This window comes from Chiloscyllium punctatum, chromosome 14 (assembly GCF_047496795.1).
Source record: "Chiloscyllium punctatum isolate Juve2018m chromosome 14, sChiPun1.3, whole genome shotgun sequence".
NCBI classification, from domain to species: Eukaryota; Metazoa; Chordata; class Chondrichthyes; order Orectolobiformes; family Hemiscylliidae; genus Chiloscyllium; species Chiloscyllium punctatum.
The window spans coordinates 39,976,375-39,989,552 of NC_092752.1; the positions used below are offsets into that span (position 1 = coordinate 39,976,375).

General features: G+C 39.7%; 1 protein-coding gene across 1 annotated transcript in view; it reads left to right on the forward strand.

Moving 5' to 3' along the window:
* The window catches only part of ccna2 (cyclin A2), a 33,015-nt gene extending 28,616 nt beyond the window's left edge, over window positions 1–4,399 (forward strand). The window contains exon 8 of the mRNA XM_072584223.1: window positions 3,183–4,399. Coding sequence (XP_072440324.1) covers window positions 3,183–3,246 — 64 coding nt within the window. The 3' untranslated portion in view covers window positions 3,247–4,399. The remainder of the gene's footprint in view (window positions 1–3,182) is intronic.
* The last annotated feature ends 8,779 nt before the right edge of the window (window positions 4,400–13,178 follow it).

Here is a 13,178-nt window from a genome sequence, read left to right on the forward strand (position 1 = left end):
TGTCGCTTCTCATCCATAAGTTTTAAAACTTTTGTTTTTAGAAAAACTTGTTGGATAACCATTTTATGTTTTGGTTTCCTTTGCCAGAATTTATTTTTAAAACAGTGATATTTGAGATGGGTAAAAGAAAAAACAGTGTAACGAATTGCATCATAAAGGGAACTATCTTTTCAATAAAGACCAGTGGGCCTTGCGTCTATTGTTGGAAGAGTTTTTTTTTTGGAAAGGATTATAAGAGAGGATTTATATTCAACTAGTAACCAACAATTTGATTGGAGATAGTCAACATGGTTTTGTCAAGGGCAAACCTCATTGAGGTTTGTTTTGAGAAGGTGACCAAGCATGTGGATGAGGGTAGGGAAGTTGATGTGGTGTCCATGGACTTCAGTAAAGCCTTTGATAAGGTTCCACATGGTAGGCTTTTGGCGAAAATGCAGAGGCATGGGATTGAGGGTGATTTAACAGTTTGGATTAGAAACTGGCTTTCTGTAAGAAGACAGCGAGTGGTGGTTGATGGAAAATATTCAGCCTGGAGTCCAGTTACTCGTGGTGTGCCACAAGGATCTGATTTCGGGCCACTGCTGTTAGTCATTTTTGTAAATGCCTTGGACGGAGGCGTAGGTGGATGGGTTAGTCAGTCTGTAGATGACACTAAAGTTGGAGTGGTGGACAGTGTGGAAGAATGTTACAGGTTGCAGGGGGACTTGGATAAACTGCAGAATTGGGCTGAGAAGTTGCAAACTGAGTTCAATGCAGATAAATGTGAGGTGATTCACTTTGGGAAGGATAACAGGAAGGCAGAATACTTCATCAATGGAAAGATTCTTGGTAGTGTCGATGTGCAGAGGGATCTTAGTGTCCATGTACATAGATCCATGAAAGTTGCCACCCAGGTTGATAGTGCTGTTAAGAAGGAATATGGTGTGTTCGGTTTTATTGGTAGAGGGATTGAGTTCCGGAGCCATGATGTCATGCTGCAACTGTAGAAAACCCTAGTGTGGCCTCACTTGGAAGGTTGCATGCAGTTCTGTTCGCCCCGTTACAGGAAGGATGTGGAAGCATTGGAAAAGGTGCCAAGGAGATTTACCAGGATGTTACCTGGTCTGGAGGGAAGGTCTTAAGGGAAGGCTGAGGGACTTGGGTCTGTTCTCATTGGAGCGAAGACTAAAGAGGGGATTTAATAGAGACATGCAAGATGATCAGAGGATTAGATAGGGTGGACAATGATAGTCTTTATCCTTGGATGATGACATCTATTTGTACGAGGGGGCATAGCTGCAAATTGAGGGGTGATAGATTTAAGACAGATGTCAAAGGCAGGTTCTTCACTCAGAATGATAAGGGTGTGGAATGTCCTGCCTGTCAATGTAGTCAACTCAGCCACATTAGGGGTATTTAAACAGTCCTTGGATAAACATATTGATGATGATGAGATAGTGTAGGGGGGTGAGCTTAGATTAGTTCACAGGTCGGCACAACATCGAGGGCCGAAGGACCTGTTCTGTACTGTTCAACTTTCATCCAATTAGGAGTGGAAATCCACCCTTTTTTTTGGAGGTTGTCCCCATTATTCATTATTTCATATTTCAAATGAGATACTAGTTATCATTGTCAAAGTCGTGTTGCCTGTGGAGAAGGTGGTGATTGATTAGCTTGTACTGCTACAGTTCATGTGGTGAAAGTGCTCCCACAATGCAGGAGTTACCAATCATTCACCAGTGATTAGTGGAGAGTTGATGGTGTATGTCCAAATCATCAAACAATTTGTATTTCTATTATGTTTGTAGTTTCACAGAAATATTATCAATGGACTTTTGACATAAGGCCACAGATGTAAATATTAGGTCAGGTGACCAAAAGCATTACCAAATAAGCAGGTTTTCAGGAATATCTTAAAGGAGGAAAGCAAAGCTGAGAGGTTTATGATGGGAATTTCAGACTGTTACTTTGGCAACTGTCGAAACAACAGCCACCGATAGTGAAGCAATAAATAAACGCATTGCTGGACTCTGAAACTAAATGAGTTGTCAAGGTCTCGAAGGTTATATGGTAGAGGAACTAAATCAAGGGTGAGAACTTTAAATTGTTGCTGCCTATAAACAGGAGCCTTTATGCATTAGGGAGCACAGGGGTGATGGGTGAACAAGTTTTGGAAAGAGTGAACATGTGGGTGGCAGAAATTTAGATATTCTTGAGATTATAGAGCGGTTGAATGTGGGAGGCTGAGTGTGTGTGTGTTTGGATAGTTAAGTCTAGAGCTAATACAGGAAAGGATAAGAGTTTCAGCGAATGTTTTGAAACTATTGTGGCTCAGTGGTTAGTACTGCTCCCTCGCAGCACCAGGGACCCGGGTTTGATTCCAACCTTGGGTGACTGTCAGTGTGGAGTTTGCACATTCTCCCCGTGTCTGTGTGGGTTTCCTCCGGGTGCTCTGGTTTCCTCCCACAGTCCAAAGATGTGCAGGTCCGGTGAATTGGCCATGCTAAATTGCCCGTAGTGTTCGGTGCATTAGTAGGGAGTCGGGGAATGGGTCTGGGTGTATTACTCTTCAGAGGGTCGGTGTGGACTAGGTGGGCCAAAGGGCCTGTTTCTGCAATGTCGGGAATCTAATCTAAAAAAAATGTTGAGGCTGCTTGGGACATTCTGAAGAGTCACTTTTAATGCTCTCCTCTCAGTTAAAAGGAACAGTTTCAACAATTTCCATTTTTGGATTGCTCATCTTGCCATCAAAGTAATTTATACATTACATTACTTTTGCGTTTAAGTAATGTGACTTCTCTTAAGAGGAATACATTCAGTTCCATTTTAAACACTCTATCCAAGCTCCCTTGTTGAGTTTATTCACCTTCATCATTTGGGGCTACATCTCGATTTTTACTGTGCTTTGTGAAGCACTTTGCATGAAATACACAGTTTCAGCTGGGATCCTTTTGTAAGAACTTGAATCTGCCAAGTCCAGTTACTGCTAGTTAGCTGCTAAATTTCTGTTTTTTTGATTTAGTCTGTATGTGATATTGTTGATCCACAAACCTATCTAATGCATGAGGCAAATAACGCTGCCATTGAACTGGATAAAAAGATTGATAGTGCACAACTTCTGCCATGTTGATTTGAGCTTTGTGTGATAAGTGCTGAACCACAAAAGTCACTTGTCTCATTTGATAATGAATTTTCTCTTGCAGGTATCATGGCGTGTCAAACATTGACCCACCACTTTCCTTGGACCTGCTGCTTTTAAAACAGTGATGCTATCAGCCTTGTTTAGTGTGTGTATATATTGCATACATTTGTAGAATCTGAAGAGTATTTTTGTACAGCTCAGTATTTTAAACGTAATGTGGACTTTGACCAACCTGCCACTGCAATCTACACCAGTAGTAATTTGCTAACTTTTGTGGGATAATACAACAGGTGAAATATGTTTTATACTTGTACATTTCTGAATTATGAACTCGTGCAATCCCATTGTATACAACTTTTATATTTTAGAGCTAAATTAACCAAGCCCAAACGAACTAATAGGAAATGTTTTGTTAATTCACTTGGTAAAACTATGTGCGTACAATTTTTTTATCGCAAGTAGAGTATTAGGTATCTTTTAAAGAATGCCGATGTATTATTTTATAATGATCCTGACTGGCTTCTTTCAACCAATGTCAGTTGAACAAAAATGTCAGTTAAACATGCCAAGTGGGTAAAGTATGGCCAGTCTTGCCCGGTGTACTAATTTAGTAAGATCTAATGGTGCTTCCACGATTTGAGGGGGAAAATCTTTCAAACGTGGATTATAATGACTGCAATTTAGGCCTGTTGGGGTATGCTCAATATTATGTCCAAACACAATCCTCCAATTTAGCTAAACAAGCATTTGGCATACACTGGTTGAGGATTAATTACTTTTGTTTATGATGTCCAATTCCATTGATGCCATTTCCCTACTGCTTGTCAGTTGAGGTTAAAATTTTTGAACTATCAGAAGTGAATAGGCATATGTTTTGTAGATCATAAGGAGATTTAATTTGACCCTGTTTTTGATTAAAATATGCCTTTACCAGAAATCTGTCCTCTTTTGAATAAGCAAACATGTGTTAACATCAACTTTTGAGCTTTCTTCTTCTTCACTCTCTTTCAAAACTTTGGCCTTTTGGATTGAGATATGTGATGGGAAGAGGAGTTGCCATTATAGTTGGACAATCAATACATGAACACTGATTTGTGTTTTTAGGTGTATACTCAACCTTTTTTGGTTGCACTAAACTTTTATAAAACATCTTTCTTTGTGCCTGAAAACCATGGCATAACTAGGCAGGGCAAAATCAAGCCCTTGTCTATTTGAATGGCTTCCAATGTAAATTATGGAATATGTAACAAATTCACAAATAAACATGCATTCAGTCCACTTGTGCTTGTGTGTGAATGTTGGATTCAGTTTTTGTAAAGTATTACTTGCATTTTCATTTAGCTTCTTAAACTTTTAACTGCTTCAAAACTGCACTTCGTTTTTATATTTTGGTACTTCTTTGAGGCCAAATACATTGTACTTTTCTGGAATACAAATGACCTGACCTTTGGTAAATAAGTAATGTCTAAATTTATGGATAATAGTGTAGCAATGCAGTAACTAGTGAGCAGGATTATAACAGCAGAACACTTTGCAAAAACAGGGAGATGCAATTTAAGTTAGAAGCAACTCCCTTGGAGAGACACTGTAATAATGACACTCTTTGGGGTGTAGTGCAAGGGCAGAGGGAGTTGTTAAATGTAACCATGAATTTGATTGGACAAGTAGTGTTTGGAATATTTGGTTTTTGTATGTAATATCATTATTTACAAAACCAAGTCATGCTCCACCTCCAAGATGCTGATTTATGTTTCACCTGAAATTAACCAAAAGTAAAAGTTTGAGCAACACATTGGGAAGATTATTGAGGTCCTCCAGAGGATTCTGAGGAAGTTCACAAGGATGCTGTTCAATTTTGTAAAGTGAATGAAAAAGGATTGGGATTGTTATTTAAAGCAGGAAGAACTAAATGGATCTATTTCAAATGGTTCAGTAACTACAGGTCATAAATAATTGCCATTATCTTCAGTCCCTGCCACAAGCTGTTCCCTTGCAATACCTAAGCATTCTACCAGCCTTCCACTACCATTAGGTCTCCCTATTTTCATATTAGTAAAATTTTACACCTCTTCTCACGCTGTCTCAGGTGCTGAATCCTCATTTCGTTTGTGATCAGCCACTCTTAGCTAGATCTGGCTATATTAGGTGAAGCACAATAACTGTCTTGCTGTTCTTGGTCACAACTGTTCACTATTTCAAGATAGCCCCTGGCTTATTTTCACTATGAACTGTCACCTGAAATCTCTAACTACCATCTTTCCCAGCTTCATACCCAGAAAATGTACAGCGCCAATTTGATAACTAAGATCAAAACTATCCCATGTCTGCGTGGATTTCCCCCGGTTTCCTCCTACAATCCAAAGATGTGCAGGTCAGGTGAATTGGCCTTGCTAAATTGCCCATAGTGTTAGGTACGTTAGTCAGAGGGAATGGGTCTGGGTGGGTTACTCTTCGGAGGGTCGGTGTGGACTTGTTGGGCCGAAGGGCCTGTTTCCACATTGTAGGGAATCTAATCTGGTTGGCTGCCTCTGCATTGCCGGTCTCTTCAAATCCTTAAGTGCAAAACTCCCTAAAATCTGCTGTGATTCATTTTCCAAATTTCTTTCTATAGTTGCTGTATTTTGTAATTCCCATTAAACCTTCTAACCACCTGACATGCTTTCCTGGTTCTCATGATAAACTGAGTCAACAGTTCTTTTGCCTCTACTTTTCATTTTAAAGCTGCTATCCTAACCCATAACCTGCATTCATCCTCGCAAATGACCACTCTATCTTCAACTTACCCCTGACCTCAAGTCTTTGACAAGATCATCTTCCAAATCATGTCCACCTTCAGCTTCAATTTTAATCTCTTCAATCAGGTTATATCTGTCATCTCAAACTTCTAATTTAAAAAAAACCTGACTGTGTTAAACTATAATATTTCTTGACCTGTATCCATACTTTAATACAATGTGACCACAATCATCTTCAAAAGCCTCATCTACAAATCCACATGACCAGGACTGTTCTTGACTATTTTCTTTAATGTACTGAGTTTTTCCAATCATTTATTAGCGTTTGGTCATCAGGTTGTATTTGTCGGCTCTCCAATGCAAACTCTTCGACAAAAAAAAAATCAGGAAAGTTAAGATCTCCAACATTTCTGAACAATGTCATTCATCAACACCTTTTTACTGACAAGCCAATATTCAAAAAATTAACTTTATCAGGTTGTCTCTGACTCAGCATTTAAAAGTTAGCAACGCAACTTTCAGTTTTACTGAATAATGATTTCCATTCGGATTTCAAATATTTTGTAAATGTGCAGATCACTGTTTTCCGAAAACCCATGCATCTAGTACCAACATACTGAAAGGTGTGATCAAACCATTTTGAAGTCAGTTTGATTTTCTTCACACCCAACTTTTGTTTCTGCTTTGCATCCATAATTAGTCCCCTTCACATGTTTATGGCATTTATATTCTTAGCTGCCTCACTAACGTTCACATCTTGCTATCTTCACCATTCGTATCACCTGATAAGCTATTTTTATCATTCACTTCTTTGCATTCGCTTTACCCATTCATATCCCCAGGGTCTGTTTCTTTCTCTTGCCTCTTGGGGCTGGATACAGAATGCTACAAAGTCACTTGGAACTTATCAAATATTTTTTTAATCACAACTGACTTATCCAACTGTATCTACACCACTTGAAGCCTGCGTTTCAAATAAAACCTTCACATGCTTGGCCGAGCATGCCCCTTGTGCACAATCCCTCAAGCCTCACAACACAGACTTGATGAAGTGTGGTGGGCAACTGTTTAGTCATCCTGCTAGACCATTTAAATCTGTCCTGTTCTTTATTAAAATTGAGATGTGCAAATGCTAACTATTTTAACGTCTTGCTTGTTATTGGAGTTGAGGATAATTATGATCATTGATTTATCACCAAGATGGAGAAATCCACCTACTGCTTCCCACACCTCTACCAGCCTACTAGGCAAACCTCCTTCAAGCTCCCCTCTGCTCTGTTCACAAAATTAACGTTGTGCTTCCTCAAACTTACTCCCACCAAATAGCTGACCATCCAGTCGCCCATCCTGCTGCTCATGCTAACTGATCCTGTTTACTCTTAAAGGGAACAATTTTTTTAATTTTTTTTAACTCCTTTTTTTAAATTTGCCATCTTCACCCCCTCCTTAAAAACATTCTTCTTGCGCCATCATCTTTGCAAACTACTGCCCTGTCTCCAACATCCTGTTCCTCAATATGTTCAATTGTCTTTCAAATCTGTGTCCATCTTTCCTAGTGCTCCATATTTGAATTTTCTTGTGTCAGGTTTCCACAGTTATCATAGTATCAAAATACTTTACTTTTTCCAAAATCACCTGGGCTATATTTGCCCCTTTTAGTTGATGTTCCCTTTCCATCATTACCTGGCCATAGCCTCTGACAGGGTTACCACATCAATTACCTGTCTTCTATCGTCCAACTAGAGGAAACAACACTTGACCTTCCATTCCAGCCTGCTGTCTTTGGGTAGAATGATCTGCATACAAATTAATAGACGGTTTGTACCAGCGACCCTTCTTCTCTCCTCCCTTCAACCCTAGAGAGTTCCTCTCAGCATCTTTTATATTTCAGTAAGATTGTCTTTTGTTCTTGACTCCAATGATTGTACCAGAAGCAAAGAGCTGGAGAAACTCTGGTCTTCGGAGAGAAAAACCGTTGATTTGAATCCAATAGGACTTCAATGGAACCGAAGTGCAGAACTACTTCACGATGGATAAACCTGGAAGAGATGTGGCAGTGAATGAAACACAAAAACAAAGTAGAATGGATGTTCACTTAACTTTTTCTCTCCCCACAGTTGTTGTCAGACCTGCTGAATTTCTGTAGCACTCTTATTACAAATCGCCAGCATCTGCAGTACATTGCTTTTATTTTAATGCAATTATGTCCTTTATTAGAGACTAACACGATACACAACATTCTTGATGTGTTTTCAACAATGCACTATATACCTGTAGCAAAACATTTCAACCTTTTTATATTCCATTACTCTCGCAACAAAATACTCCATTCCATTTATCTTCCTAATCACTTGCTGTATCTGTACACTAACTTTGATTCATGCATCTAGATCCTTCCATGCCACAGATTTAGCAATATTTCTATTTAAATATGTTGTTTTGCTGTGGAAGTATTCACATTTTCCCATATTTTATTCCTTTTGGTTTTTTTTCAATTCCCTCACTTGAAGAATCTGCAAAGGGATATACAGAGGGACCTCGATTACCCGGCATTCTATTATCTAAATTTTGGATTATCCGGACAAGATCGCAAAGTGCCGGTGCTTGGCTAAACTGTGTTATCTGGCATTCAATTATCTGAACAAAATATTCCCTGCCTGTGTCATTCGGATAATCAATGTTCCTCTGTAGATATGCCCTTTTCATAACTTACACACCCATCTTGGCATCATAATCAAATTTGGCAACCATCTTTCAAGTCACTAAGATTGTGATTGTACTGATCTGTGGAATCATACTCATTATATCTTGCCGACCCAAAAATGATCCATTTCTACTTTTTTCCTATTAACATAGCATTGGTTGCCTAACAGGTTACATCCCTGCACATACATCCTACTTCCATCTTCCTCTATTCTTCATTCTTGTTCTATTCACTAATCTTTGTGAACCTCGTCAAATGCCTTCTGGTAATATACCACAAACATGAGTTTCCTTTTATCTATGTTGCTTGTTGCTTTCTCAAATAATTCTTAAATGGTAAACAATTTATTTTCCTCAAAACCATTGTTGATTTTTGAAATGCTCAGCTACAACCTTTTGAGGAAAGTACCAGCATCTGTTAATCAACAGGGTTTGATTCCAGCCTCAGGTGACTGGGCCTGTGTGGAATTTGCACATTCTCCTTCTCTGTGTGGATTTCCAATGGGTGCTCTGGTTTCCTCCCATAGCCCAACGATGTGCAGGTTAAGTGGATTGGCCGTGCTAAGTTGCCCACAGTGTTCAGGGATGTGTAGGTTAGGTGGATTAGCCATGGGAAATGTGGAGTTACAGGGGTAGAGTAGGGTAGGGCGATAGGTCTGGGTGGGATAATCTTCTGTGTGTTGATGTGGACTTATTGGGCCAAATGGCCTGTTTCCACACTGGGAATTCTATATCAGGTTAAGTGGATTATAATTTCCTGCTTTCTGTCATATTTGCTTGAATAGAGGATGCGCAACTGCCATTTTCTAATTTTTCCATTATAAATTCCAACTCTTCTTTTAGAGGGGTATTGCTTACTTTAACCTTTTTAAGTATTTGCAGAAATATTAAGTGTTATCTATTTTGGATGTAGATTTGCTCCCTGAACTGCAAGGTGCAAAATGCATTTTTGGGTTTCTTTGCATTGGCGATGTCATTTCCGGTGGTGATCTTATTTCCTGTCATCACCACAGAAAATGACATCGCCAACCCAAACATATAAATAGAAAGCAGGCATTTTTAGCATTGCTTCGCCTGAGGCCCACTAAAGATGCTACCTAGTAGGGCAATGAAACATCTGGAAATGAACCTTGCTGCTCAGCGAGCAAACCTACATCCAAAGCCTCAACCCAAGCTACAAATCTTTTCAAAACCCACTAGGTAATCTGTTTTTATGTTTCCAGGTAACCTTCTCTTGGACTCAGTCTCCATTATTCTTTGTCAATCTTTTATATTCTGACCAATTTTCTGATATACCATGAATCATTTCTGAAATGTATACTTTTCCTTAAAACTCGATAATGCCTTTAGCCTGCTTAAGCCTCTGGTGCATGTGTCCTTTTCTACTGGCTTTTTCTAATTGGAATGAATCTTTATGAAATATCTCCTTATAACCACAGGTGAGGTGCCGGAAGACTGGAGGTTGGCTAATGTGGTGCCACTATTTAGGAAAGGTGGTAAGGAAAAACCAGGGAACTATAGACTAGTGAGCCTGACATTGGTGGTAGGCCACTTGTTGGAGGGAATCCTGATGAACAGGATTTATATGCATTTGGAAAGGCATCGACTGATTAGGGATAGTGAACATGGTTTAGTGCATCAGAAACCATGTCTCACTAACTTTTTTTTTGAAGAAGTAACAAAGAAGATTGAGGCAGAGCGGTGTATTGGTCTACATAGATTTCAGTAAAATGTTCGACAAGGTTCTTCATGGTAGACTGGTCAGCAAGACCACATGGAATACAGGGCAAACTAGCCATTTGGTTACAAAACTGGCTCAATTATATAAATGATGTGGATGTGAACATAGGAGGTATAGTTAGTAAGTTTGCAGATTACACCAAAATTGGAAGTGTAGCGGACAACAAAAATGGGATCTTGATCAGATGGGTCAAGGAGTGGCAGATGGAATTTAATTTAGATAATTATGAGGTGCTGCATTTTGGAAAAGCAAATCTTAGCAGGACTTATACATTTAATGGTAAGGTCCTGGGGAGTTTTGTTGAACAAAGAGACCTTGGAGTACAAGTTCATAGTTCCTTGATAGTGGAGTTGCAAGTAGATAGTTAAGTTGGGGCTGTTTTTATCTGAAGACCTTATAGAAGTTTACAAAATGAAGGGTATGGATGGTGTAAATAGACAAGGTCTTTTCTCTGGAGTGGAGGAGTCCAGAACTATACCTTGACTTTTTAGAACTAAGGTCATCTCTCTATACCATTCCTAGAATTAGAATTAGAATCCCTACAATGTGGACACAGGCCCTTCAGCCCAACAAATCCACACCAACCTGCTTAAGAACGTTTTGAGCAGTCTGGCCTAGTCCATAACAACACAGACAGTCACTCAAGGGAGGAATCGAACCGGGTCCCTAGTACAATGAGGCAGCAATATTAACCACTGAACCACCTTGCCATCCCTCCATCTTTCCCAGCTTTTCGTCTGTCTGAAATGCCATGTACCCTTGAATATTCAGGTTGTGGCCTTTGTCATCTTGCAGTACTGATCTGATAACTTTCAGATCATACCTTTACCTGAGATGTCAGTTTATGTCCTGTTATAATTACCACATATATTCAATTATAGAACCTTCAATATTTAATCATTGTTGTAGTCTGTGACATTATTTGCTGTACGTGGCCCTTTTCCTGCTCTGGGGCAAGTAGTGCTTGAACCCAGGCCTCCTGGCTCAGAAATAAGGGCACTCTGTGCCATAGGAGCTCCAGTTTCTCAAGATAATCTATCTGGCCAGCATGGACAAGTTGGACCAAAGGGTCTGTTTCCAGCTCTGTCACTCTAGTGTCCTAGGCCCAACAATATTTAGCTACTCAGGATTGGAAGGTTATCAAGCTGGAGAAGGTTCTGGAATGAGTCATAGGACTGGATAGGCTGGGACTTCTATCACTGCTGTTTAGGAGGTTGAGGGCTGACCTTATAGCAGTTTATAAAATCATGAGGGGCATGGCTAAGGTGAATGGCAGGTGTCTTCGCAATGGTGGGGAATTTCAAGACTAGGAGGCATTGGTTGAGGGGAAACTTGTAAGCATAACTACCCACGTCCATCACTTCCTCTGGAAGTTCAATCCACACACTAACTACTGTGTAAAAGACATTTTGGATACAGATTTGAAGGGATATGGGCCAAGCACAGATACATGGGACTAGTGTAGTTTGGGATTAGGGTTGGCCTGTTTCTACCAATAAGTCAATTTCTGTGTTGTTTGACCATTAAGAGGTCAGAAGTGGGATGTTTGCTGATTGCATAATATTCAGCATCATTTGTGACTTCTGAAATACTGAAACAGTGGTTGTTCATCTGATCTAAATCCAAATCTGGAGATTGATTCTTTTTTCAATACATTATTCTATGCCTTTTGTTTAAAATCCTTCAAGTGTTGACAATCATTTTATCAAATGGCACTTACAAAGCAATAACCCACACTCTCACTCAGTTTGAGTTACCGGAAGTCAGAAGCCTTTAGGAGAGATCTTGTGGTGGAGTTGGCTCACCCAGCCCACGAGGAGGGATGCTAAGTTCAAGATCTAGACAACAGCCAGGTTGTGCCAAGAGGCAAGTAACATATGAGCCTCTGAACTGCATGGCAATTATATATTGCCTGAGTTAATAGACAATCTTGAGTGTTTAAAGGCATTAGAATGAATCTAACAATTGCTCCTTGATATTCAAAGGTATTGCATCACGCAGTCCCCATGATCAACATCCTGAGGGATTACCATTGATGAGAAACAGAAATGGGACAAACTATAAAAGTACTACATCTACAAGAATACATTACACACTAGGACTTATGCAGTGAGCAACTCACTGTTATATCTACTCTGCTGACCTGGATGAGTGGTGCAGTTAAGAAGTTTAACACCATCCAAGAAAAAGTAGTCCACTTTATGGGCACCCAGTCCACCCCCTTCAACATTCACTCCCTTCACCATTGACACTGCTGCCACTGTGCATCAATCATCTACAAGATGCACTGCAGCAACCCTTTCTATTCCATGACTTGCACCACTTACAAGGCAGCAGATCCATGGAAACACCACCACCTGCAAGTTCCCTCCAAGCCACGCAGCATCTCGACATGGAAATATAACCACCATTTCTTCAATGTTGCTGGGAAAACTTTGGAACTCCATTATGGCCTTGGGTATATCACTACCCCAAAGACAGCAAAAGTTAAAAGACACTTATCAGCACCAGCACCATCACTACTTGCTAGTAAAGATGGTTAATAAATAATGGCCCTTCTAGTGACATCCACAGCCCGTGAATTCTTTTTAAAACTCTTGCTTTAAAATACTCCTTAAAAGCCTTCTCTTTGACTTGTGTTTTGACCAGCTGTGATAGTATTGTTTTATATTTCTAATGCTCCTCAATTATTTTACTTTCTGGTGCTAAATTACATACTTTGGGACATTTTAGTATGTTAAAGATGCTGTTTAAAAATTGTTTTTCCAAACTTCAAACAAAAAAACCCAAAATCCCAACATGTATAACCTGGTGAAGTCACCATTGTCCAGATTCAGGGAATCCCCTGGGGATGTGGATATTGAGGACTTTGCTGGTA